General features: G+C 33.8%; 5 protein-coding genes across 6 annotated transcripts; 2 read left to right on the forward strand and 3 right to left on the reverse strand.

Annotated features, from left to right (window-relative positions):
• Nucleotides 1–297: 297 nt before the first annotated feature.
• LOC115996178 (acid phosphatase 1-like) lies at nt 298–1,787 on the forward strand. The gene is made up of 3 exons (XM_031235319.1): nt 298–730; nt 988–1,197; nt 1,386–1,787. Exons 1-3 carry the CDS (start codon nt 315–317, stop codon nt 1,558–1,560), a joined length of 801 nt encoding a protein of 266 aa, XP_031091179.1. The 5' UTR covers nt 298–314; the 3' UTR covers nt 1,561–1,787.
• Nucleotides 1,788–10,265: 8,478 nt separating this feature from the next.
• Nucleotides 10,266–11,252, forward strand: LOC115996180 (uncharacterized protein DDB_G0271670-like). The gene is made up of 2 exons (XM_031235322.1): nt 10,266–10,677; nt 10,789–11,252. The coding sequence occupies exons 1-2, from the start codon at nt 10,409–10,411 to the stop codon at nt 11,087–11,089; spliced, it is 570 nt and encodes a 189-aa protein (XP_031091182.1). The 5' UTR covers nt 10,266–10,408; the 3' UTR covers nt 11,090–11,252.
• A 73-nt stretch (nt 11,253–11,325) lies between these two features.
• LOC115996174 lies at nt 11,326–15,005 on the reverse strand. Its single transcript, XM_031235314.1, has 3 exons — nt 14,808–15,005; nt 11,675–13,842; nt 11,326–11,592 (listed from the first exon to the last, which is right to left on the reverse strand). Exons 1-3 carry the CDS (start codon nt 14,887–14,889, stop codon nt 11,500–11,502), a joined length of 2,343 nt encoding a protein of 780 aa, XP_031091174.1. The 5' UTR covers nt 14,890–15,005; the 3' UTR covers nt 11,326–11,499.
• An 883-nt stretch (nt 15,006–15,888) lies between these two features.
• LOC115996181 (jacalin-related lectin 19-like) lies at nt 15,889–17,285 on the reverse strand. The gene is made up of 3 exons (XM_031235323.1): nt 17,181–17,285; nt 16,883–17,098; nt 15,889–16,590 (listed from the first exon to the last, which is right to left on the reverse strand). Exons 1-3 carry the CDS (start codon nt 17,181–17,183, stop codon nt 16,243–16,245), a joined length of 567 nt encoding a protein of 188 aa, XP_031091183.1. The 5' UTR covers nt 17,184–17,285; the 3' UTR covers nt 15,889–16,242.
• A 6,867-nt stretch (nt 17,286–24,152) lies between these two features.
• On the reverse strand, nt 24,153–26,968 carry LOC115997463. 2 transcript variants are annotated; one of them, XM_031237021.1, is made up of 4 exons: nt 26,834–26,968; nt 25,285–25,709; nt 24,822–25,028; nt 24,153–24,729 (listed from the first exon to the last, which is right to left on the reverse strand). In XM_031237021.1, exons 2-4 carry the CDS (start codon nt 25,678–25,680, stop codon nt 24,187–24,189), a joined length of 1,146 nt encoding a protein of 381 aa, XP_031092881.1. In that variant the 5' UTR covers nt 25,681–25,709; nt 26,834–26,968; the 3' UTR covers nt 24,153–24,186. The 2 variants fall into 2 exon arrangements, with proteins under 2 accessions (XP_031092881.1, XP_031092880.1); XM_031237020.1 differs by having other exon boundaries at nt 26,728–26,960.
• Between the last annotated feature and the right edge of the window lie 930 nt (nt 26,969–27,898).

The raw sequence follows: 27,898 nt of genomic DNA on the forward strand, positions 1-27,898 counted from the left end.
ATATCTAAAACCCCAACAGAAAATCTTAAAAGATGTAAATCATAATAATTATGCTGAACACATACAAATGTTAAACTTTTACTTAATTATTGCTTACAAGGAGTCCATCTTATAATTATTCTACTATATTTTTATTATTGTTCATATAACATAACATGCACGTGAAGTGTGCACGGATTTGTTTATTACTAAGTTTCACTGTATAATTTCTAATGGAAAATGACCATTTTGGGTTTATGGGTTATTATTTAAACCCCAAAACGCATCAAATTCTTCATTCTCTCTTTGGCTTTCACTACCCCTATTAGTCAAAAATGAGGAAACCCATTATTCCACTCTTCTTTCTTGTCGCCGTAACGGCGTGGGCCGTTACTGCCACGGAGCAGTCAAAGAACATCAGGCAGGTGGTGGAAATCCACCGCCTGCGGCCGCAGACGGGGTCCGCCGGCCACCGCGTCCCGCAGATCGACTGCCTGAGCTGGCGTCTCGGGGTGGAGACAAACAATATCCGTGACTGGAAACTTGTCCCGTCCGAGTGCGAAAACTACGTGGGTCACTACATGCTCGGCCAGCAGTACCGGGACGACTGCGAGGTAGTCGCCGAAGCCGCCATCGAGTACGCCAACGGCCTCACGCTCTCCGGCGACGGCAAGGACATTTGGGTCTTTGACATTGACGAGACTACCCTCTCTAACTTGCCTTACTATGCTCGCTCCGACGTAGCTTTCGGGTACGTAACAACCTACTAACGTAAAAATCAACAATGCAATAAAGGACAACCTCAGTCAAATTGATCAGACTGTTGTCTTACTAACTACAATGTTATGATTTTTAACGAGAGTGAAATATTTATCTTCTTAACTTGAGTTAGTTAGTAATAGGCAAATTCAGTACACACTCTGAAGTGATGATAGATTTTTCTTGTTTAATTTAATGATGATGCGACAAGTTTAATGTCTCATAATAAATACGTTAGTTGTGTTTCAGGGCTGTACCTTATAACGATACCAAGTTTGACGAATGGGTGAACGAGGGGAAAGCGCCGGCGATTCCGGCGAGTCTCCGGTTGTATAACACGGTACTCTCTTTGGGGATTAAACCCGTTTTCCTAACCGGAACAAAAGAAGCATTCCGAGAAGTTAGAACCGCTAATCTGAAGGAAGCTGGTTACTATAACTGGGAAAAGCTAATCCTCAAGTAAGTCAAAATTAAAACTATCAATTTTATTTTATTTTATTTGCTTTTCATTATACCATGTATACAATGGAGTTAAAGGACAAACTCAGTCAAGTTAACTAGATTGTTGACCTGGTATATAACTACAAAATTACAAATTTGACTCTGACTTATAGAGATTAAAAAATGAAATGTGTGTTATTTTGTAGGGGAGTGAATGATACAGGGTCGGCTGTGGAGTACAAGTCCGGTAAGAGGACGGAGCTGGTGAACGCCGGATATAAAATTGTGGGGAACATCGGAGACCAGTGGAGTGATCTTCTCGGAGTGGACGTCGGAGATCGGACGTTTAAGCTGCCGGATCCAATGTACTACATTGGTTGAATGGATTATTCTGATCTGATCTTGGGCACCAGTTCATATGCCATAAATAATTAAATGTACTGTGTTACTTATTTTATCTACTGCGTAAAGACAACGAAAGTCGGTCCAATCCTATTGTGTTTTTATGACGTGGAACTTGCCAATTCGATTGTCCGACTCCAAATAATTGTAACCAATTCAATGTACGTTTTTCCGATGAAGCCATATGGCATAACGAACTTTCAATACTTTTTTTTTTTTTTCAATTACATTGCATTCCTGCCGTTCCACAATTGTTATAGGATGGACCAGAATTTATATTGTATTGTGAACTCTAATAGAAAAATTCTATACCTTCAATTAACTTGTATTTACAGTTAACTATTTCAGTACATGTAAACAAATAACTAAATAATTACATGTACAAAAACTATCAATTGCATGTACAGAAAATGTATCAATTACATATACAAAATCTGAAGGTTATTTTTGAACCAAGGTCTACGATGCAAGATAGACCATGGTCTATGGTATAATTTGCCAGCGCATTCATAGCCTTTAGTTCCTTTATCAAGAATCATCATCAAATTAAAGGATGTAAATCCGAGTTGCATGAGTAGTCTTTTAGTCAAGTCTCATATTTTACTGGGCGCACAAGGAATCCAACTATGTCGCCTCCCGCTGTGACTTGAGATCAAATTATCAACCACGCACTATGTTACTTTCGGGGCAACTTTTAATCTTTTTTGTTATCCATGACATGATCAAATTGTCTAAAGGGTGTGTAAGGATAAATTTCACTCTTGTGCATTAAAAAGACTCTATGTGATATATTTGATCAATAAGAATATAGAATATTGACTTGACAGGAGTAGAAAAATCATATTCCATTCACTTGATTATCATATTCCAATCCATTTTGTTTACACTTTCGGGCTCTGAAAAAAAAGAGTCGCATATCATCATGCATCAACCTTTACATACTAAAATACTCCTATGGTGGACACCATCTTTGTTTTTTGACTATGGACTCATGTTGTGATTGGTATTATGTTCAATAAATTTAAGAAAGTCATATTCTATCTTTTCTGATTTTATATATTACAAAGTATGTCAATGACTTTGTGGTCTAGTAACGCGAAACAACTTTTTTAAATGAGAGGTCATGGATTTAAGCCTCAATAGTGAGGCGGCTTTGTGCGGTATTGGCAATACAACATTGTCAGTAGATTTCATTTTTAGCATAAAGTGTGGTTGTGAAAGTTAAATAATATAATATGTAAGTTAATTTAATATTTATCATACTTAAATATATAATTGGGCCATGCATGCGCTCGCCATTCTTGTATTAATAATGAGCATATCTTTAGTAATCTATATTTGATGGGAATGCCTATTAAATTTATGTTATCTCTGACGATGGAATTAATAATACATTGCATAACATTATATTGTTTCTTACGTTATTAACAAAAGCTGAAATAAATATGCAAGCTAAAGTACTAACTGGCTGAGTAGATAGCGTGCATGTACAGTGACATTAAAATATTTTAATGTTTCCAAAAAAAAAAAAAACAATTATAGCTTCAAAAATATATATTCTCTACAAGTCTTCCTGGCTCCTGCGGCAACCAAGATAAAGTTTTAAAATCAAAAGTCACAATTGATAAACACATAAGGAAATAGTAAGCAAAATAAAAAGCATAAAACATAATAATAGAGTCAATATTGATAATGATCTATCCTTCGACTCTTTTTAAATGTAAACATTAGTCATCGGTTTTTAATTGGTCTATATCAGATTAAATTCTTGACTATTTATTGCATGCAATCCTATTAAGGCCGTAATAAATTATACTCACCATGCACATTTCTTAAAACCCTACAAAATATTAAGGATCACACTTGTGTGAGACTGCCTCGGCTCGCTGATTCTTATCCTGAGACGAGTTGGGTTAGGTTAGGCCAATATGCAAATACAATATTTATGTTAGCAAATGTAATACTAAATCAAGAATAAAATGTTTGTTACTAATATATAAAAGAAATCGTAATACTTTTGTGAACAAATGTAATACTTTTATATTTTGATGTAAAAGTATTACATTTTTCTTCAAAAGTATTATATTTTCCCATATAAGTAATAAACATTTTATTCCTAATTTATTATTACACTATTACATTTGCTAGTATAAGTATTACATTTCATCTTGATCCGACATGTCTCATGGACAAAAATTCGTGAGACAGTGTCACACAAATTTTTGCCAAATAATTTTGTACATGGAACAAAAAAAGTTAAATTCTCAATATTGTAATTGTAAAGTATATTTAATTAAAAGATGATTATTAGATGATTGAATTACGTAATAAGTATATAATAAAAATATTAATTTGGTTGAATTGAAGATTGCGAATCAATTTTGATATTTTTGAATAATACTACGTAATATCTTCTCATCAGGCAATATGTCGGAACATTATAATTGATTATGCCAGGGAAGGTAAAACACATGACTCACGTGGAGCCAATAACGACGACAATAGAATGTAGTCTTACTGTCTTAGACTGCCTTTACAAGGTGAGGTGACATTTTCTATACAAATTTTTATTTTTTTATTATGAGATGTATTGCAAATTTACATATGCAAATTTGTAATTTGTACAAAAACTGCAGCAGTCGAGTGCCACTAAACCACAAAATCTTGACAAAGGCTTTCCAAATTATTAAGTAAAAAATCTATTTCGCAGATGGTTTGGCAATATAAAAGCTAATGTTAGAATTTTTTTTAAAAACTTTTTCCTTCACACCATCATCAATAAGCAAACCGAAAGCAGAGTCCATGGAATTAGCCAATTAGGTTGACAAATAGAAATACTTGTATTTTTGAATTTTACATTCCAACTCACTCTTTTGTGGATTCTCAATATGTGGATCACAGTTCAAAAACACATAAAGTATATTATTATAACTTATGTCCTCACACATAATGTAGATTAATTATTTTAACTCATAAAATACAGTATCTTACCCAAAAATTTAATTATTTTTAACACATAAAGTACATTATACATTATTCTAAATCATAAAATACATTATTCTAACACATAAAGTACCTTATTCTAATTCATAAAATGCATTATCATACTCAAAAAGTTTCATTATTCTAATATATATATATATATATATATCATACTCAAAAAGTTTCATTATCTTACCCCAAAATATATATTATTCTAACACGCATAAAGAGCAAGAAATTTTTTAAAACATAAAAATGACGTAATTTTGGACCGTGGTCCACACAATAATTTGTCGTGAATTTTAGTGACCCATATGCACCGCGGATGGTCCACGATGAGGTCCATATAGCCCAATTCAATAAAATCGATCTTTAATCCATGAACTAATGGACCTCATTTCAGATCAGCCCAACTGAATCACACTCTGTTGGGCCGCAGGTAAACGTGGACTGTGAGGCTAGTAGAGTTGTATTTTGTTGCGGTAAAGTAATACAAAAAATAAAAAATAAAAAAATCCTCCTCTTTATCTGAAAGAAATTAAATTAAAACAATGAATTTTCCTTATATGCAACAACAAAAAGATCATATGCAACAAACTCGATTGAGATAATCCTACCATCTTTAATTTTTCTTGTTATGGTTCCTATTTATTGATGTACACGTTGTTTGATTTTTATTTATAATTTGCTGCGTCTTAATACAATGTGTGAAGTGATGGACCCATCTCATCTAGAATTGTTGAACATATGTAGATTAGTTTCAAATGTTGACTTAGTTAATGTTGTAAATAATGTCCCCTGTCGGGGAGCCCAATCCAGTTGCATTCTCACCCGTTATATCTTCAATTCATTCATTTTATTTAACAAAAAGTTAAAACTTTATTTTCTTTAATTTTATATTCATTTAAATATTGTGTGGTGGGAAATCACACTTTGCGTAACAAAGAAAATTAATAATCATTACCTGAGGATGTATTGAGTAAATCACACTTTGTGTAATAACTTATTAATTATATAGAAGAAGTAAATTGTATTAGAAAAACTCTGTTGTAACTTATTAACTATATAGAAGAAGTAAATCGTATTAGAAAAACTCTGTTGTAACTTATAACAGATTTAATCAAGAAAATATTAATAAGAATTAATTTTGTGATATTTTAGTACGAGAAATAAAATTTTTTGAAAAGTCTATAAGCTGATTTATTTGTTTATTCGTGAAAAAATTGTGGTTCATAATAGTTTGACCAACTGTGTAGACATAATATTTTGCAGACTGGTTCAAGCTAAGCATGAAACGTGGTCCAATGATTTCCACCTCTAGTTTGACTCAAGCTTCTTCAACTAATTTGGTTCAAGCATCAAGCTTGAATATTAATGTTTGATGAACTGAAAGTTCATGGAATACTGATTTAGCGTATTGTGTTGGGAAACTTAAGTAAAATATGATATTTGAGTGGTCGTTTTGAGTCCGTGTTTTGAGTGAGGTTCACTTTGAATTTGAATCGAAACAAAAATCATTTGAATTCTCTAAGTTGGAAGGTTTAATTTGATATATTATGCATTTAAAACGGATAAAAAGTGAATCAAAAATTGATTATTAAAGTGTATAAGTGTATCCATGAAATTTGAAAAATGAAACATAGTTCAACCATTTGAACGATATATATGTTGAAATTAACTAGAAAAATTAAATTGATATTAATTTTGTAACCTCAAGTGTTACTTTTCATATTAATGTGAAGTTACAAATTTAAATTTTAAATTCAAATTAAATGTCATTAGTACTAATGAATTTCATTCTCCCCTAAATATACTTGTTGGCAAAGGGTGAGGGCACATACGATTACCTTTTGAATATTTGACTAAGAAACGTGAATTATTCATCGCCATCTTTATATAGGTAGAAATTAGAATGTGATAGTAGAGAAAAGTAGCGTGACAATCATAAAACCTCATCATTTCACCTTGTCATACCATGTATTATTTATGCATCTCAAACTCTCAAAGTATAAAAAGAAAGTCTTTCACACTTAGTAAAGGACTTTTGGCCATTTTTCGCGAGCAAAAAACTATAAGAAGCAAATAAAAAAAAAAGATTATTTTTAATCTTTTGATGTATAAAACTCTTATCATTTAATAAATGAGAAATGGCATACCATCTTCATCCTTCAATATTGTAGTTACATAAGCAATTCGTTTACCAACTATTTCAAACTACTAAGTTTTAATCATCCATGTATATATAATTAAACATTAAAAACTACTACTATATATAGTTTCAACTAAGAACACTAATCTAACTTTAAACAACATTTGTATTACTTGTATATAAAATGTAGCAATATAATAAAATTATATTGTTGAGTGGGTAGGGTATGATTCTCGGTCGCATTTAAATGTCACGAGTTTGATTATTGTCAATATATTCTCAGTGCGTAAAATTTATTGCATAGGATTTTTGAGGCTATTACACAAATTAAAAGCTCAACCCAAAAATTATATTGCTACTTTTCCATCATTATTTTATAATGACTATATGGTTATTTGTGTCCAACACGGCATATAATTAAGATGGTACAAATTGTGAAGAAAACGAAAAAAAGGAGGCATGCTTGTTGGTGTGTTCCATGGTAAAGGTAGTTGAGGAAGGCAGGCTGCACCATTTTAGAATGGAATATAATCCTTATCCTATCTATTTTCTATTTGGTAGACTTTTATTGATTGTTCCTTTTATTTTAAATTCTTTTTTGACCAACTCTTATTAGCTAATCTTTTTTCTTTTTGTGAGTCATGATTTCTATGATATGATATTAAGTAAATAAATGCTTCATTTAATAATATTAATATTAATATTAAAATGATGATGATGATATTTTATGTATTATGCATAATTACATGCATGAATGATAGCATATTTATATCTCACAAATATTCATGCATTCAAAAGTGTAGCTCTACCATCATATCATCTTATTGATAATTCACTAATATACCTACCAACAATTACCCAATAGTATGCATTAGATAAACTTTATTCTTATGTAATAAAAACAAACCGCACAAGGGATGAAATACCATGTGTGATATTAGATACAAGAATTTTGTCCCACCAATTTGATTATTTCTAAATCACACTCATTACTAGTATGTAGATAATCTTAATGTATTAAATTTGATGATATTTAAATATGGTCCCAAATATATGACAAATGCAATATTACATTAGTATTTAAATAATGATGTTTTCAAGCTTAATTACAATTAGTTACTACTCTGACAAAATAAATAAATCATTAAATAATTATAATTTACCTAATAAAAAGAAAGAGATGAGGGCATGGTTGGTCATGTGATTTATGCCAAGAATATAATAGGGCTGTTGGCAAACCAACAATCAGCATGTATGATTACTATTAGCCTATCGTGTTGATGTGTTTAGTCAATCCACTTAAGCTTTCAAAGTTATCCCAAACTTCTACATATAATATAATTTTAAAAAATATTATCTTCAACTTCTAGATACAATACAATTAAGGGGAAACAAAAAACCTAATTGACCCACTAAATGAGTGGCTATTTTTATATTATATTTATTATTATGTTTCTTAATGACACGTTAGATAAGACGGATTGTCACATATTATTTTACACAATTCTTTAAGGTATAATTTAAATATATAATTATACACCTATTCGAGTATGTGCATTTTTTTAAGTATGATACAAGACATTTAACATTGCACTATAGTAAAATCATAAAAGTATTGAGTGGAGGTGAGGATACACAAACGAAATAATTTTTTTTTTGAATTGTCTTGATAATATGATTCTTTAAAAATAGTTTTTTTTTAAAAAAATATATATATATTTTTTTCATAACTGAATTATGAACCATTTTTAAAATTGAAATAGTGGTCATGTAATAAATAATTTGCGCAACATATATTTAAAAACTCATCAAATTTTCAGTTTAAGTATTATATTGAGAACATTCGTCGATTCGTTTAACTTGTTGCAACCAATTCTCATGATAGCATTTCACCACTTTTACAAGTTGCAAGAACATGTATATATTGAGTGCTTATTGTGCTGATCGACGCAACTAAACACAAATTATTTAAATTGTAAATATGGTAAAATATAATGTGCAAGTTATCCCTAACTAATTCAATTATTATTTTAATTTTTCAAAGAGAAAATATTTTTTGGGGTTTTTTTTTTTTTTATTCCTATAATTATGTTGTGTCACTGCACCATGGGAGCAGTGGGGTGTGGCTCATCCACTGGTCTAACATGATAGAAACTTGATATAATAATGTTTTGTTGCACATTATAATTTGATAAAAATGAAAAGAAGAAAAAAAAAGGTTTGATTGTGTATATATGTATTATTATGTCTGGTGGTGACGAGGATTTGGATGGCTCCGACATATAGAGCTTATCCTCAATATTCCAACTAGTCAATCATTGATTATGAACCATAGGATCTTCGGAGCAGCAGATAATGTCGAATCTGTAGATAAGGCAATAACCAAACCTAGACAGATCAGATATACATATACATTTAATATTACTTCTAATTTATCATATTTCCGGCCCCACTTTATTCTCACCCTCTTCACTTATCTTGCTTGCGTGCTACCTCTTTCCCTACTTGCCACGTTCACCAATAATTTTCTTTTTTTAGAAATATGATCACTAAATATTACTCCGTATAAATGTTCGAGATTGTAAAGCTAAATATATTATGTTATGTAATGTTTGTTTTTTTTTTTAATTAAAAAAATGGAGAAAGATATTAGACTATATTTAACATGATCATGCTATATTCTGTGTTGTAAAAATCAACTTAGGTGCGTAGCCACCTAGACACTGATTAGGCACTTGACTGGCGCCCCTAAGATTTTACCCTTATTAGGTGGATATTAATCGGTTGGTCGATTAGTCGGTCGACTAGGTGGCTTAGGTGTTCAAGTCAGTCAACTTGGCGCTTAAGTCAGTCAAACTCGACCTCGAGTCGGCTAACTCTGACAATTTGACGTCCAAGTCGGTCAACTTGGCCGACTGTACTTTTTTTAGTGTGCAATGTTTACACGTACTGCGGTATTTTTTCTTATTATTATTACTCACTTGCCTAGGCAATCTAGGTACTAGGCGCCCCCGAACGCCTGACTAGCTCCTAGAGCCTTCTACAACATTGACTATCATTGTAAATAGGCTATTGAAAACGGAAGTGAATTATATTGTGTAATGTTACATTGTTACCTACCCAAATCCATGCATATATGGAGTATAAGTAAAAGTATGAAAATGTAACTCGAACCAAGTAGGTAGAACGGTTGACTTGATAATAATAATAAGACTATAAGTTTGATTTCTTGGGAGAAGTTTATTAGCCTATGTGATTTTATTGAGTCGGACATTTATGAGTAATCTAGATTGATTCATCTTTTCCTGATTCTCAACGATTCAAATTTACGTAATAGATATTTTTAGATAGTAAATTCAGGTTTTTCTGGTCACTAAAAAATAAAAATAAAAGGTATGATTTTGTAAAGAAATATTTGGTGGTCCCAGATGATCGAGGGTAGCACAGGATTTTGGTGTGGCAACATGTGATAAGATTTCATTGTCCCAAAAGCAACTCGAGCCAATCCACACGCTATCTCCTGCCCATATAAATATGCCTCCTAGGAAAAGGTTCATCATCATGTGCATGTTTCATAGTATTTGATAAAAAGGAAGCTTCTTGAGGAGGACCCAGGCGATTATAAACTGGTTCTTACAAATTAAAGGTTTCTTCTTTCTCAGTTCATCAAATCCCTGAAAGCTCAGATCATATGCAATGGGAGAAGGCAAGACTCAGTTGATTCAAGATCAGTGGTTTCTATATGGGAATAATAGTTTCAAGAATCACCAAGATCATCATGAGACATCATCATCATCCACTTCATCATCATTCATAGGAGAGAATTCCTCATCATTATCATCATCATCATCAACAATTTGTTCTCTGGACACCACAGATGATGCATCTTCTTCATCTTCACCTGATCCTTCCTTCAATGGATCCTTATATGACCTCTCATCTCTCATGTCCCAATTACCCATCAAGTAAGTCACAATATATATATACTGAATTCTCAGATGATATTCTTAGATCTATATATATATGAGAAGTTGTAAATTAAATTATTAATCTTGAATTGAATTGTGTTGTTGCAGGAGGGGGCTGTCTAAATTCTATAATGGGAAATCAGAATCCTTCACATCTTTGTCAAGGGTGAGCAGCATAGAAGAGCTGGCAAAGAAAGAAACGCCATTGAAGAGAAAAATGAAGGCTTGCAAGAGCTATGGGGCTGGGTTGGATGCCTACAAATCATACACTTCTCCTAAGCCAATTATCACAAAGAAACCCTCATCCAAGATCTCATTTTCATCTTCTCAAAGTAGAAGAGGGAGTTTCACCAGCAGGAGCACTAGACCCCCTCTCATTCCTGTGCAGGAGAACAACCTAGGATGCTAATAAACTTTAATTTCTTGTATGTTCTTTATAGAGAGAGAGAGAAACAAGGGTCTTATTAAATTTTCATATTCTTACATATAGAAGAGATGTGTATAGTTGAATTTTGTTACTTCTATAACAACATATGGAAGAGTTTAATTTGATTTGTTTAATGTTTCTATGATCTCTTTGTCTGTATTTTGCTTTTGAGCATATATGATATGATAGCTGCAAATCACCAGTAAAATCTCCAGAAATGAACAGAAGAGAAGTGGGCAAATTAAACTAAAGATTAGAGAATTATCATCCATTACATTAGGTCAGGTGAACAAGTTTTCTAAGAAGAATGAAGAAGAAAGCTAGCTTATGAAACAACAGATTGCTGTTTCCCTAAAGAAACAAATACAATTCACTAAGATTGATTTGAGATTTCATGGAGACATGACTGTGCCCCGGCTTCGAATTCTGCTTGATCGCCTTACTGGAGTTGTGATTATCTTCTTGGCCTCTCCATCTTTGCCTCCCTGTCATAGTTTAGAAGCCAAAATAGAAATTAAGTAATGAAAATTGGGATGAAAAAGTATGTACTTCAGACATGAAATTTACCTCTTTCTTGACTAGCTTCTTTCCATATGAGGATTCAGAGGTTTGAGAGTCCCAGAAAGCAGAAGATGGCTGCAATGGAGGAAGTCTTGAGCCACTGACCTGAGAGAAGGAATTGCTACTACTCTCTTCTGTTTCAGGCAGCCTGGTTTTCCTGGCATGAGTTCTTAGGGAGCTGCTCACTTCTCCTATAACAAGTTCTCCGAGAAGCTCAACCCCGAGCGATTTGGTGTGGCTAAACTCTACTGATGAATCTCTCACCGAGCGAGAAAAATATGAGGCTTCTGTAGAATAAACGTTGTGAAGTTGTGTGGTGTCATGAGCGGCCATTTCGAGTCTAGAGGAGATTTCAAGTTGGGGGAACAACTTGGGGGTGCATCTCGGGTGGTGGTCCTTCGGTGTTTCTTCAATAGGATAGAACGACGATGATGAAACCTTTGCAATAGATTCTCTTTTCCCATCAACATCATCATCCTCAACATGTGCTATTTCGACATTTGGAATCACAGCTGTGAGTATCTCCGCTCTGTTAGACTGCTGTGGTGGTTCAACGACGGGATTTGAGTGTTTACGAGAACTTCTTGCTTTCCTTGTAGAATAAATGGAGATAGCATATGCCAAAATCAGGGAAAGTATGGAAGCAATGGCAAGAGCTGCTGGAGTGGGTCCAATCTGTTGGAGCTTTAAATATATGGACTTCTCTGCACCATCAGAATTACTGGAATCAGATTCCTCACTATAAGCAGCAGCCATACACCCTGGAACACTAATCTTGTCATCTGTATCTTCATCTCTCTCCATTTGTGTCTCTGGAACTGTTTCTCCAAGGCTTGCCTTTGAAGTTGGCTCTACCAGTAAAACCTCATTCTCGTCATTCATTTGATCGAATTCTTGGATTACAGTAGCAAAATTCTCATCTTCTGATGGTGCATTAGGAATAGCAAGGCTTTCAGAGATTTCCAGATTTTCGTGATCTTCACGGGAATCATCAGTCTTATCAAAGGCTTTGTGCTTCTTCAGCAAGCCAAAATCTTCATTTTCCACTGTACTGACAGCTTCAAGTTTGTTTTCGATAGGTTCTAATATAGCCAGGTGATCAAAAGCTTCTGCTTCTTTGTCATCTACCATATCAGTTTCTGTGTGTTCTTTTTCTAGTTCTTGATCAGAACCTTCACTGAGCCCATTCGCAGTCCCAGCCACCTCAACTAGCTCAATGCTAGTTCCAGAAAAGATCTCTTCATCCTCAACAAATTCTACCTCGTCTCCTTGATCCAATTCCCAAAAACTACTTGTCGAAGCCTCAATTTTGTTGTGAGAATCACTTATACTTCTATTCACATCTAAGGGAACAACTCCAAGTTCAGTTGGTGAAGATAAAGGATAGTCCATCAAAGATGCAAACAAGGGAGATAGGAACACAATCACCATTAAAAGCAGAAGTTTCAACAACCAATTGAAATTCCGACCATTGTCCTCAAAGTATTCCTCCTCCTCCTCCACATCATCTTCATCCTCCTCCTCGCTGTCTACTGCTTCATCGTTGTCATCATCAGCATCCTCATTCTCAGGAATTTTATCATTTTCTGGCTCTGCATTACCTTCCTGCGAAGGAAGACAGGAGTCATCACCGCCATCCCCTTTCTTGAGAATTTCATCGTTTTCTGGTTGCACATTAACTTCTCGGGGAGTCAGAGGGGAAGATTCCTTGGCATGCCCCATTGATCCTTCATCTCCAACAAATTCCTTGGTTTCAACAGAAATGATTCTTTCAACACCAAGTCCATCATTTCCTTCTCCATCCCTATTTTCAAGATGCAGAAGGATCTCCCGACGCCTGTTAGGTTTGTAGCGCAAGTACTTAGGCCGGGGGGAGAGGTAATTTGTTAAAGGATCATACTGATTCGAGGACGAATCAGCAACAAAGCTACTGTTTTGCTCATCATCATTCGACCCGGAGGCACAACTTTGAGATGAAATTCCCAAAGAAGATCTGCCTGAGTTTGAGTCAGCTCCATTCCTTTCACCCAAAATATTCTTTCCCCTTACAGCAGTCTTAGAAGCTTCAGACATGGGGGGTGACCTGAAATGCCTATTCAGTGGTTTCTTGTGGTTATGCAACTTGGAATTCATTTGGTCCTGGGTCAAGACATTCTCATTTGTTTCCCCAGCTCCTATACAGGAAAATGCAGAAAATTGTATAAGAAATGGTTAAATAAACAAACATGTTACTGCATATGCAGTGATGCACAGAAAATTAAACATCCAACTTTCTTTTAATGCACAAGACATAAATGCTTGGTTTCAAATTTCAAAAACATTTGACTATGACATTTTTACTTATAGTTCTCAACTATACATTAATTTTTTGGCCTTGTTTGGTAACATAGTTAGCTTATTAGCCAATTTTGGCTTATTTGATCACTATTAGTTGTTTGACTTGATTAAAGTGTTTGATTTATTAGCTTTTTATAACAGCTTATAATTCTAAAGTGCTAAAATTAAAAAATTCGAACAATTTTTTGAGAAAGTCATTTTACATGTAATTAGCTATCAACTAACCGTTAGTTTACCAAACATCTTTCTACAATCATCTAATATTATCAACTAATCAAATCCACTACCCCAATCAGCTAAAAGCTATTTATCAAACACCCCCTTTATTTTTTATTTTTACTATTCTTAGTCATTTCAACTAATTTCTGACCAAAAATAAACTATAACTAGTATATGCATAACAACAGTTAATTCAAGTGATGCTTGGTCGGAAAACTCATCAAAATTGCTAAAGGTAATAATAAATTCAAAGTTGAGTTACTGATAGTAAAACAAAAAATATAATCGATAATTACAAGTGAAAAATGCCACAAAAATTGAAGGACAAGTGTAAAAAGTTCTTTCAACAACTATAGACATTATATAGCATGAAATTCGAAAATTTCAAAGCTGGAAACAAGCTTAACAAGGAAAAACAGCTAATTATAAATTCGGTGTCATTTCAAATTCCTACTACTAAGAGAGCAAGAAAGCAAATTCTAGGGTTCCATGATTTTCAATTCGATCCCTCTTAAATTTTACTAAACACATACCCCCCATTTCAAGAAACAGCTACAAAATTGGGGAAGTAGAAATGGCTTACCAGAAAGTGATGGTTTAGGAGCTGCGGAAGGTTCATGAGACCTCGATGAAGAAACCCTTTTTCCGGAAGATGAACCGTCCATGTCTATCCAAACCGATTTTTTGTTTGATTTTTGGAAAATTTCTGATATCCAGAACGATTTCTTCAGAAGAGAGGGTTCGGGGAGTTGTAGAAGGAAAGAAATCTGGAAATGAAGAATATGACCGTTGGGTAGTGGATTAAAATAACGGAATTTGAAATTTGGAATCTGGGGTTTTTCTGACCGTTGGGAGTGTGTGAGCTGTCAGTTTCGTTCTGAGTCGTAATAACGGCCGAATTCAGCTCCTGGTTAGTTGCAAGTTGCAACACGGTGTTATTGCGTTTCAAATGTTTATTGGGCCTGCTCCAATTAGTTTTGGGCTTCATTGTTAGTCTATATCTTTAAGCAATCCTGGATTCACCATGTACATTGTGGAGCGTTTATAAATTTGTACCTTTAATTTATGTGTGTTGCTATTTGTACCACACTTTATTGAAAAGTAGTGTAAATAATTTTAGAATGGTAAAAGATAAAAATTTTTAATAATTTCATAGGTGATTTAAATAAGCAATAAAGATGTAAATATAGCTATTTACACCACTCTGGTCAAATGTAATTTACGAGATTTCATTAATAATTTTTTAATTAAAAATATAAAAATCTAAACATTAAAACAAAAAACAAAAAAAAAAAAAGAAGATAACTTCTCGCCTTTTCCGGTGAGAAGGTAGCTCAGTGGGTCGCATTCTCACCGAGGAAGGCAACCGACATCGTATCTTTTTTTCTTAAAAAAAAAAATAATAAAGAGATATGACTTGATTTTGTTAAACAATTTATTTATTTTTTAAAAAGAGAAGCGAAGTCATTTTTTTTTCCCAAAAAACCATCATCCAGATCTACTTCACAAAATTATTATACATTTTAATTCTAATACAGTTTCATTTGACAATGTACACATACATCTGTAACGATATACATCACGGTAATAACTTAAAAAGAAAAAAAAATGACAGTGTATTAGACCATGGTGCAATCGTATAACAAATTGCGAAACCTATAGAATGAGACAATTTAGTATAGGTAACTTAGCTTTAAAGAGATTGAATTTAGATTTCATATATCCATGTGGAGATGCAGCCTTCACTTGTGTTTAATGCCTTACAAACTCCTTCCCTTTCTTACACTCTTGATAGCATCTTTGCATTGTAGAATTTTACAAGGAACTTATAATTAGGTTATGGATTTGTACTGGTTGATAAAACAACTCTCAATAACTAATAAACTTAAGTACATATATACTACTGAAATTTCCATTACATTTTTTAGCTAACTATAGACTGCAGGGCCTTGATTGGGAAGATAGATGATTTTTTTTTTGTGTAACCCAGGGTTTTAGTGTCGGACAGGGAAGATAGGTTATGGTGCTGCAGCTTTTATTCTGTTGTCCAGGCCAACCACAGTGGTGGCACGTTTCTTGCGTGTTTTTTTACCCTTTTGATTATTGGTGGCGGCTTTAGGCGTCTGGGTACAAGCAATATAGCAGCCAATTGAGTCTACATACCACCCATTTCTCCCCTTCAACCCAGCAATCTTACCCCCTTCCACAGGCAGTGAAAAGGGGGTTCCTTCTTCCAACCCAAATGGCCCAAATGTCCTCTGCAGGTTGCTTTTAAAGGTGAGCGATCGGATCACAAGGCTGCCACGTTGTGGTCCATAGTAGCCACTAATACTGGTTAGGTATTCCTCTGGAAATTGTAGCTTTACCTGAAATGGTGAAGTGGATGGAAGAAACAAGCAAATATCAATTTTAGTCTCACGAGTATTAGCAAAATAACAGTTTTGATTCACATGTTTAATTCCTATCAATTTTTATTCACGACTGTTGTTTTATTACTAATTTTCATCCATAACTAACTATTGTTTTAGTAGCAAAATTCATCCCCGGCCTTCGTTTTAATATTGTCATGTTTGTCTAAACGGAGGTTTTGGTTAAGTGAACAAAGTAAAAATTGAATGACAAAATGACTTGAAAACTAAGGAAGTTTTTGTCACATACCTCCCCAGTTTTGTCACCACCATTTCCTCCATGCTTCTTTTCTGCAGTAAAAGGCCTGCCATTTTTATTGTAAACTACCTTTATGGAGTCAATACAACGGCCATACACGAGGCTTATCTCTCTTATTCCATCGATGCTACCATCATCACAGTCACTGCCTCCATGAACACCCCATGGTCCAATTTCTATTCTTTTCTTCACTGCAGTAGCTTCTTCCTGCACCCAAGAATATAATAATATAGGTCTGAGTTATAAAGAAAACTCGAAAAGATTAAAGAGTTCGGTCAATAAATGATACCATTGTTGTTGATCCAAGAGAGTGCAGAACGAAGAAACTGATGATGAAAGATAGATAGCTAATGAGGGGTTGCAGCAATGAATGTTTAAATATATATAGCAGCAATGGCTTTATGAGACTTAGAGCCAAGAGACTGATTTAGAGAAGAGATAAGTGTAAGTGGTTGTAGCATCTGATACCTATGTTGCCTTGTGGTATAGATAGATACTCCTGGCCTGATGGGTACAACATACATATTTTCGCTGCCATTGTTTTGTGTTGGAATCTGATACTATGATGTTTGTGGAGTATCGGATGCAATCTGAAAAAGATTCAAAGGAGATGGCAGTAGAACAAGGACTAATCTGAAAATTCCCCAGATAATAAACTTTTGTTTGAAATTTAAAATTTTTTTACAAGGTTGTTTTCCTTGCCGGCAAAGGATCACAAGGAGGTAAACCAACCAACCCATGCGCCCATGGGAGTTTGAGGTTTGAACCGATGACCTCTCAGCTACAGGTGGATCACTCTTACCACCTGAGCTAGGATTACCCCCAAGCATATGCATAAGAATTAATTCAGATGATGCTTGGTTGAAAAAACTCACCAAAATGGCTAAAACTCTTAAAAAGTAATAATAAATTCAAAGTCAAGTTACTAATTTTTTTTATTTTTTATTTTTAAAGATAGTGGATTACAAGTGAAAAAATGTCACAAAAGTTGCTTGACTAAGTGTAAAAAGTTCTTTCATCAACAACTATAGACATTATATACTATGGAATTTGAAATTTTCAAATCAAGAAAACAATCTTAACAAAAAAAAAAAAAAAACAACGTAACTAATTATAAAATTTTGTGTCTCTGATCGATATGTGTTTTCACTTTGTCAAAGGTCTGCAAACATTCTATCTAAGGAAGTTAATTACTTTTATGTTAGACTATATGGAGTGTTATTTTACCCCTCCCTTTTAATGTTTTCTTAGTTGATTTAATGAATAAATTTTTTTTTTTAAAGTATGGGTAACATTATTTGTATTAATTCATTAGACATGTCTGCATAAAGGATAACCTTATTGAAATGTGTAACTTTTTTTTTTTTCTATACTTATATAACAATCAACACTATATTTCAATTGTAAGATATTGGACTTGACCTTTCAAGCTTCCATCCACCATGTTATCTGTTCATGGAAGAATGTTTTCATAGAATTTGCATTCTTTAAATTTGAGAAAAATAAATTTCTTCCTTCATATGGTATTTTTTTTTTTCGAAAGTCATTGAGAAAAAATGTTGAACATTGGAATTGTGAGACAAAAATACCTCTATACATCTTTGTTAATTATTATTATGTAAGGACATGTTAGTCTTTATACTTAATTATTATTCCTTAAATCAATATTCTCACAAACAATACAATAGAATTAATATTTTCGTAATTTCTTTTTTCATGAAATTTAAATTTCATTTCTCAAAATAAATTACACACACACATATATAATCTAATAGATTTAACGGTTGAAAAAATAGTCGTGTCATTTCATAAATATACAAACTTTCAAAATCTTTGGGGTAGGTGCTTGGCAATTAGAATATTATAGTTGGTAGTTGATTGTATTAATTAGTTGTTTTGACCAGTTTGTGGTATTAGCGAAATTTGTAAAAATGTATTTGGTAAATGAGTAGGGGTAGCCGAAAACATGTAACATGCTTACAAGGACATAAGTCTATCAAATTTTTTCCAACAAAAAAAGTCTATTAATTTTATTTATTTAACTAGGTTTAAATTATTTTAAACTTATTATTATTTATTATTTAATAGGTTTAATTAAGGAAAAAACATAAGATTAGTAGTGTTGTTTCTAGAATTTGTTTCAGTAATGGAGGAGATTTATTGGGGGTAATTTTGACTTTTACCAATTAATTACAAACAACTATTTAAAAACTGCTCTATCTAGTGTTTTGATAATGTGTCATAGTTGTGTAAGATCGTTTCACATATTTTTATTCGTGAGACGGGTCTGGTCGGGTCAATATGAAAATGTAATACTTATACTGAAAAAATGTAATACTAATTAGGAATTAAGTGTTTGCTACTTATGAGGGAAATTGTAATACTTTTGATAACAAATGTAATGCTTTTACATTTTTTTCAAAAGTATTACGCATTTTCATATAAGTAATAAATATTTTATTCTTTATTAGTATTGTATTTTTCCACATATAATTATTATATATGATCTTGACCTGACCCGTCTCACAGACAAGGATCCGTGAGACATCTCATGCAAGTTTTACCTTTGAGAATTGGCTGATTACCACACACTCATTTTAGTTAATTGACAAAGTCAAATAGGCAAAGCCGGTTAAACTAGCTAAAAATTGATTGATCAGCTTTTACCAAGCACTTCCTTTGTGCTTATGAAATTGAACCCAGCATTTTTTTTTCTTATTGTTTAGTTATTATCATCTTAAATAGATGGAAAAATGGTCAAATAAGTACCTGAACTTTACGTCTTTACCTGAAAAGTCAATTAGGTCTCTAAATTTTTATAAGGTACAATTACACCCTTTAACATGTTAAAAGAGACAATTAAGCCCTAAAATCGATAAATGACCTATAATAGCATGTTATTTCAGTTTAGGCCTAAAAATCTAACGACTGGCGATTGCTAAACTGTCGCTGGTCACCATTCCCAGCGGAAGCCCGCCGGAATGCGATTGGTCAGTCGCCGAATTTTTAGCCCTGAACTGAAATGAATTGCTATTACAAGTCATTTGTCGATTTTAAGGCTTCATTGCCTCAATTTAACATGTTAAAGAGTGTAATTGTATTTTTTATAAAGTTTAAGGATCTAATTGACTTTTTAGATAAAATTTAGCGACATATTTAACCATTTTTTTAAATAGATTGGTGACACTGAAAATTTGCTTAATATTGTTATTTTTTAATATTAGTATATTTAAATGTATTTGGATAATATTGATGTTATCTAATTTGTTAATTAGATAATATCAAAAGAGTTTGAACCTATCAAAACTCTTTATCCTACAGCTATAAATAGGAACTCTCAGTATTCGTCCTCGGAAAAATCATAGAAATAGTTTTGAAGCTTATTTAGAGAATTAGAGATCATGATCATGAAAATAAAAGCCCCATGATCCTAAATGTAAAAGTTCTCCTTGAAAATCATGCCTATCATGTTGATCCAAACCTCCTGAAGATCAAGCCATTTGAAATCCGGAGGCCCTTCAGAAGAACAAGCATATAAGTTCTTCTCTGAAGATCAAGCCACTTGAAATCTGGAGGCTCTTCAATGGAGCGTTCAAGACGTCAACTAAAGAATCAGAGGACCACATATCAGCTTGCACCCACACCCACACCCATATTGATATATTACATGTAACATGAATTTTGAATCCCATATAGATATATTCAAAATTTTCTTTGTTCACATAGATAAATCAAATTATTTATATTTCTCATGACAAGCTTAGTTCTCATTTGATCTCATTGTATATATAATTTGTTCATTAGATACAACTAACATCACACACTTTTAAGATTTCAAACTACAAAGAACGATTAAATAAGTTTGTTTCCAAAAAAAAAAACGATATAATTTGTTCATTAGATACAACTAACATCACACACTTTTAAGATTTCAAACTACAAAGAACGATTAAATAAGTTTGTTTCCAAAAAAAAAAACGATATAATTTGTTCATTAGATACAACTAACATCACACACTTTTAAGATTTCAAACTACAAAGAACGATTAAATAAGTTTGTTTCCAAAAAAAAAAACGATATAATTTGTTCATTAGATACAACTAACATCACACACTTTTAAGATTTCAAACTACAAATAACGATTAAATAAGTTTGTTTCCAAAAAAAAAAAAAAAAGAACGATTAAATAAGTTGATGCCCTCGATTAGCGTGAACTAACCTCGTGTGAAGTGTTAATTAACGAGTAAAACAACAGCCTAGCTATCTAAATGATTAGATTAGGTTAATTAATTTTTTTTTAATACTATTAACTCTATTAGAATGCAGTATCTGTCACCACCTCCCGTATAAAGAGAAAGGTTTGATGTCACTGGACCACAAGATCTTAGCAGGTTAATTAATTATTAATCTCTCCAAAAATTGAATTGTTAACGTAGGTAAACGTGTCGTGATGAAAGCAATAGCCGTTCGACCAACCAACAACGACGAGCCTTCATCTTGAATTATTGGAAATTGTGAAAATTCAGTATTGATAAGTGATCGAATCATCAGAACATGCTGCTACTTAATTCTGATTATTTCTTGTTTAATATTTGCCTCAGCAACCCATTTCAAAACTTTTTAAAAATAAGAGATTTAAACTATTTTATAATGCCGTAAATAACAAATGGCGCCAACGTAACGACCAAATTAAATTAATTAATTTGTGTTTTAATTATGATGAAATTCTTAATTGATCTTACAACGGTGCTATTACTCTGTCACATGCATATATGCGATATTATTTGGATAACAGAATTCAAATTCATATCTATTGTCTTTTTTTTTTTTTTTGAATACAACTAACCCTATTACATTGTAGTATCTGTTCATACATACTTTCTCAGCCTGTTGAAGCACAAAGAGTTAGTATGGCCTCCACTGAGGCTCGATCTCGTGACCTCCCGTACGGGAGAGCCACTACATGCCATTTGAACACAAGGCTAATGGCAAATTCAGATCTATTGTCTAAAAACAATGGTAACTTATCATTTAATTATTTAGTTTGAATTACAATGTTATTTTTTTTTTTAAAGAGTGGATATTGAACGGATTCAAATTAATTAATTTATATTTTGAGATGATTTAAGATTGATAATTGTAATTTTAATGAGTTACGTGATAAAAAGGGTTCATCAACAAAAAAAAATAGTACCCCGTAATAGTAATTTCGAGTATGGTGATTGTCTCGTGGTTTGAGTAATGAGTTTTCCTTTTTTTCTTTTTTTTTTTTCTTTTTTGAAGAGATGATGGGGTTGGAGGGTGGATTATGGTTTTGAGGCATTGGGACTGGGTGGTGGCGATGTATATTTGTGGCAACATCATCGATAATAATCGTAGGGAGTCATGAGTTAAATTTTTGACATTTTGTTCATAACTGAATTCTTTGTGAACCAAATACTATATGCATGAGAATAAAGTCATATTTAACTTGCCAAACACCTTGTGTTCAAGCGGCATGAAGTGATTCTCCCAAGTGGGAGGTCATGGGTTCAAGCCTCAGTGGAGACAATGTTGACTGATACTACATGTAACAGGGTCAATAGTATTCAAAAAAAAAAAGTCATATTTTACAGAGTGATGATTGATACCATCAGCTCATTAAGGTTCATCAATAGAAAATAAACAATTCAGATAGATTAGGCAAATTATTCTGTGGAGCGGGGTCATCAATTTTATAATCCTCAATTGTTGGTCTATTCAGATAGATTAGGCAAATTATTCTGTGGAGCGGGGTCATCTTGTAATGTGGACCCAGATTTAAAATGCACAATTTACATACTGAATATTTACAATTTGAATTGTGAACCCTCAGTATGTAAATTGTAACACTGAATATTTACAATTTGAATTGTGAACCCTCAGTATGTAAATTGTAACACTGAATATTTACAATTTGAATTGTAAACCCTCAGTATGTAAATTGTAACAGGTGAATAATATAACTATTGCATAGATCATAGATAGATCAAATTTATTATCACTTTTTATTTAGGACCATGTTTAGTGTACTAGGCTGTGGAATTTGTCATATACTTTGTTTAGATATTCAGCCATATTATTGCATTGTCTTATATTTTTGACCAAAAAAAAAGGGATAAACTACAAATAAGCCACCGTACTATTTGGGAACAAGCAATTAGGCCATCGAACTCGAATAACCTTCAAATAAGCCACTGAACTCGGAAAAACAAAGCAATTAAGCCACTGAAATCGGAAAAAAGAGCAATTAACCCATTTTTAAAATTTCCGGCAAAATTTTTCGGCACCGGCGACTATTTCCGGCAACCTTGCTACCATTTCCAGTGACCGAAGTCGTCGCCGGTCGCCATCTCCCTGGGGAAGGCGACCAGATCTAGTCGCCTTTTTCAGGAGAAGGCATTCTGGTCGCCTGAAATGGTCGCCGATGGAAAATTTTGCCAGAAATTTTAAAAATGGGTTAATTGTTCTTTTTTCCGATTTCAGTGGCTTAATTGCTTTGTTTTTTCCGAGTTCAAGTGGCATATTTGAGGACTATTCGAGTTCGATGGCCTAATTGCTTGTTCCCAAATAGTACCGTAGCTTATTTGTAGTTTATCCCAAAAAAAAATAGAAAAGAAAAAAGAGTGTGATTCCTTGAAGAAAACAAAGAAAAAGATTGTGACAAAGATCTGTTGTAGTACGTACGTAGTGTTTGAAATTTGAAGCAGGCGAATATTCTGGGACAGGATGTACGAATTCGAAAACCTCATCTCAACCGGTACACATGTCTCAACTTTTTTCTCGTCTTTTCTTTTCATCACACATTATTGGGAACCTGGAAATGTTTAAGTTGAAATCATATTTTTGCACAAACTGTGAGAAGATAAATGTTAAAATCGAGAATTCATGGAAGTCAGGTAGAATGAATAAGTATTTTCTTGAATGGAGGATCACTCACAATATTATGCATCTTTGAGTTGAAAATTGCGATTGGGTTATAATACTAATTTTGTTAAGTTTCAAATGTTACACAAATTTGATCAGAAAACAAAGACAATTATATCATAAATTTGATGAAAATATATAAGATTCAGTCAAACCCTATGAAAGAATATACACAAAAGCACACTGTTGTATCCTACACTTTTAGCAATACACCATAGAATCTCGAATACTCCATCCAACTAAAAATCTAAACTGATAATTGAACTACATATTTATTTTTATATTATATTTATACTAACACTCTCCTCTCTCCTCTTTTCAGACCAACTTTAATTTCTCTGTACAATCCTCAGAAACCGTATTCCCGATCAACTTGAAACCGAGACTTGAGCATCCCAACACCACTGAAGCTACTTCTCGCCGCCATTATTTCCGTCAACGAAACCCTCTTCTTCTTCTTCTCCCCCGTCTCCGGCCTCAGCTTCGGCGCGCTCTGAGACCTCAGCTTCGCGTTAAACGACTGGGTATTCGCCATGTAACTCGGGCAGTTTGAATGCTGCCGGAAAAGGCTATCCCCGGAGACGCTCTTCGCCGGCGTCGGTGGCGCATTGAACCGCCCGGAGCCCCTCGCTCGCGGCGTGTTATGCGCCGTCGGGAACTTTCCGTCGTCGCCCAGATAGCTCCAGTCGTAATAATCGCACAAATGGCGCCGCTCCGGGATCGACAGCCTGCCCGGAATCCGACACGGCGGAGGGGTTGAAATTAGAAGTGGAGAGTTCATCGGATCGTCGCCGGAATCCGACATTCCGGCGCTGATCCTCCACCCGGATCTTGATTTCAGATTGTATGTATCGATTTCCACTGTTCTCGGGCTTTCGGGCTCAAACCTCTCCTGCAAACAAAAACATTAATTAATTAATTACTGTTCAACAATCTTCTCGTACAAATCAATGAACTAACTAACGTAAAATCCTAAATTCTTACAATGGACTTTCTGGCTCGAATGTCGGCCGCAAATCTGGGGTCATTGCTCAATGAAGGACGAACTCTTTGTGATCGGACGGCCGCCTGAGCTCTGATCAGAGCTTGCATACTATATAGAGTAGCGGCGGCTCTTTTCCGAACAAGATAACCCCTCACTAGAGCCTGCAGTTTTACTATTCCTTTCAGAGCTCTTAAAGCTTTTCTTGCCTGCAAATTGATCAAATTAGATCACAAGACAATTTAGTAGTTTATGTTACACTTTAAGGTTTGCTAAGACAACATAGGAATGTAGGATATTCAAATTTCTGGTCACGAACAGTTCAGTTGATTTTTGTTAATTAATTGTGGAAAAAAAATGAAACACAATTCATTTTTTTTGATAGATTGTGGGCAAGAAAAACTAAACACAGTTGATTTGTGTGTAGACTGTGGACAAGAAAAACGAAATAAAGAGGGAAATTACCAAATAGCCCCTGAAGAAAGTTTGAATTTTGACAGCAGCCCATTTCTCCCTCCTCCCATACGCCACTCCTCCACCTTTGCCTTGGCTGGTAAGTTTCACCACCGCCGCCGCAGCCTGCGCCGCCGCCATGGCGGCGTCAGCCGCGGCCGCGGTGGCGGCAGCCACAGCAATTGCGTGCTTGTTCTGCTCCTTCTCGGAGTCAGACAGGTAAGATCTCACCCGCCAAGGCGAACCAACCACCACCGGCGTCATATCCCCCGGAACCTGACACCCCGCCTCCCGTGAATCGCCGCTCAGCCGTCCAAAGCTCCACCGCTTATTCACCTTCTTGTCCGGAAATTCCTTATCTTTCTTTATCCCCAGCAACCCCTTCAACCACCTCACAGCTTTCCCCATTATATTCTCCCTCCAAATCCAAACTATATCTATAGAGAGAGAAATCAATAGAAGAATGTAAGAGAGAGAGAGAGATTAAGAAACTTTACATGCTCGCAAGTTATAAGAACAGAGTATGGAGGAAATGGTTTACAAAAGGAATCCGAAACCTTAAAATATAAATACAGCAAAACCACACTGCTGCTGACAATAAGATCCGGTTTTTCTTTTTCTTTTTCTTTCTTTTTTTTTTTTTTTACCGACACAAACCTCGTGACGAACTGTATTATAAGACAAAAAGGCTTCTCAGAACGAAACAGGTTTAATTTAAAATAAATTTAATTCAAAAAAAAAAAACCGAAGAAACGAGAATTAACAGAGGGTAATAATAACCATTAAAACAAAAGACTGAAACTTCTCAAGAATTGACGGAAGGTAGTAATAATAATAATAACTTCATCCTCAAGAATCCCAAACACAAGTAGAGACAAAAAAAACTTACAGTGGGTAATAATAATAATGGTCACAAAGTCACAAACAGCACTGAAAAATAGCACACACAAAACAAAGATTGAAACTTTTCAAGAACCCAAAAAAAAACAAGATCAACAATTCACTGGGGGTAATTATCACAAACAGCATAATCATTTTCCCTCCTTCCCATACCCCCCTTTTTCAAATACAAAAACTCCCCTATTTTGCAATTTGATTTCTTGCCCACAAAAAATAAAATTTTTCGTCTCTATAACCTCCACACTCTGCTTCGTCAAGATAGTAAAGAGTAAATCATGATAACTCAACTGTCCATTAGTGGAAGGATCAGCGTGTTAGTGTCCATAATTTTTCGGCTACAATTATTAAAACTCAATCTGTGTTCTTGCTCACAATCTATAAAATATGATAAATGTGATCTGCCAGGGCTCAAGATGACTCCCGCCCAAATTCTTCTTTTTTTCATAATTTCTATCTTTTTTCCGGTCAAACAGAGTGATAAAGAGCAAAAGAGAACTGAAAACCATTGAAAAAGCAGAAAATAATGAGAGAGAGAAGAAAAGGGTGAATTTTCACCATACAAAGAAGCCTTCCCAGATTCAAAAAAGCACTGGATCTCCACCTCTCTCAATACCAAAAACAGAAGATTAAAAATAAAAAATAAGAATAGAATCTTTAGTACTTGTGCAATTGTGTTCAAAGCTGCAGCAAGCTTTCTCTCACTGTAAAGAAATCCCTTTTATTTCTCTCTCTAACTTTCTGGAGCAACACAACATACCCCATTACTTTAGGCTGACACAGTGGCCCATTATGAATCTCTTCCCACTCTTTTCACCCGTATGGAGTATATGCAATGCATGTTCCTCAAGGCTGATGAAGCTTTTTTTATACTATACGAAATGGGTTTCTGGGAAATCTAATGATTTCCTCACCGTTCAAACGGATACTAAAACGGCCGCCATTAAATCACTTACCAAATACAGTAGTTAAGCGTAATTATCATAGAAAGGCCTTCCGCTGAGTGTCTATTGATGTAGGCTTATTTGTTAAAAAAAAAAAATGGGTATTAATTATTTTAGAGTTTCAAACTCATTTTAAACTACAAATATGTTATAATAAGTTTTCTTTGATAAACATACAGAGATCATTAAAAGCTATTTCAATATTACACAAATGCTGTTGTGTTTATTTGACACGGCTGTTTAGTCGTTATATTAAAATTTCTCGCAATATCAATTAGTTGATCAATCCAATATAAGTTGATAACTTAACTTTATTGTCAATCTGGTAGTGTAAGACTTAATACCAACAAAGAGAGATATCGAATTAGTCTTGCATGTTGTGGGCATTAAGGTCCCTAAGGGCCAGACACTATCGTGGTTAACCTCATTTACTTCTCAAGTAAGAGCGTGATGCCCTCGGGATTGGGGTCTAATCATTTTAAAAAATTATGATATAAAATAAGTAATCATTGAATAATGATGTGAGAATAAATAGAAATGAGTCAAGTACATTATGCTTTGAATAAGTCTGATAACATCACTGTTATCATTTGAAACAAAATGTCATAAGTTCTAGTCTCATCGTCCCAATCAAGATATTGGCATAATCACTTTGAACAAATACTATAGATAGGTTAGATAAAAAAAAAAAAAAGATTTATATTATATAAGATGCCTCAAGTCTCATCCCAATAAAAAATGTTGGTAAATACTATAGAAATATTAGATTATAGTTACAAAAGTAA

This window comes from Ipomoea triloba, chromosome 11, assembly GCF_003576645.1.
Source record: "Ipomoea triloba cultivar NCNSP0323 chromosome 11, ASM357664v1".
Lineage (NCBI taxonomy): Eukaryota > Viridiplantae > Streptophyta > Magnoliopsida > Solanales > Convolvulaceae > Ipomoea > Ipomoea triloba.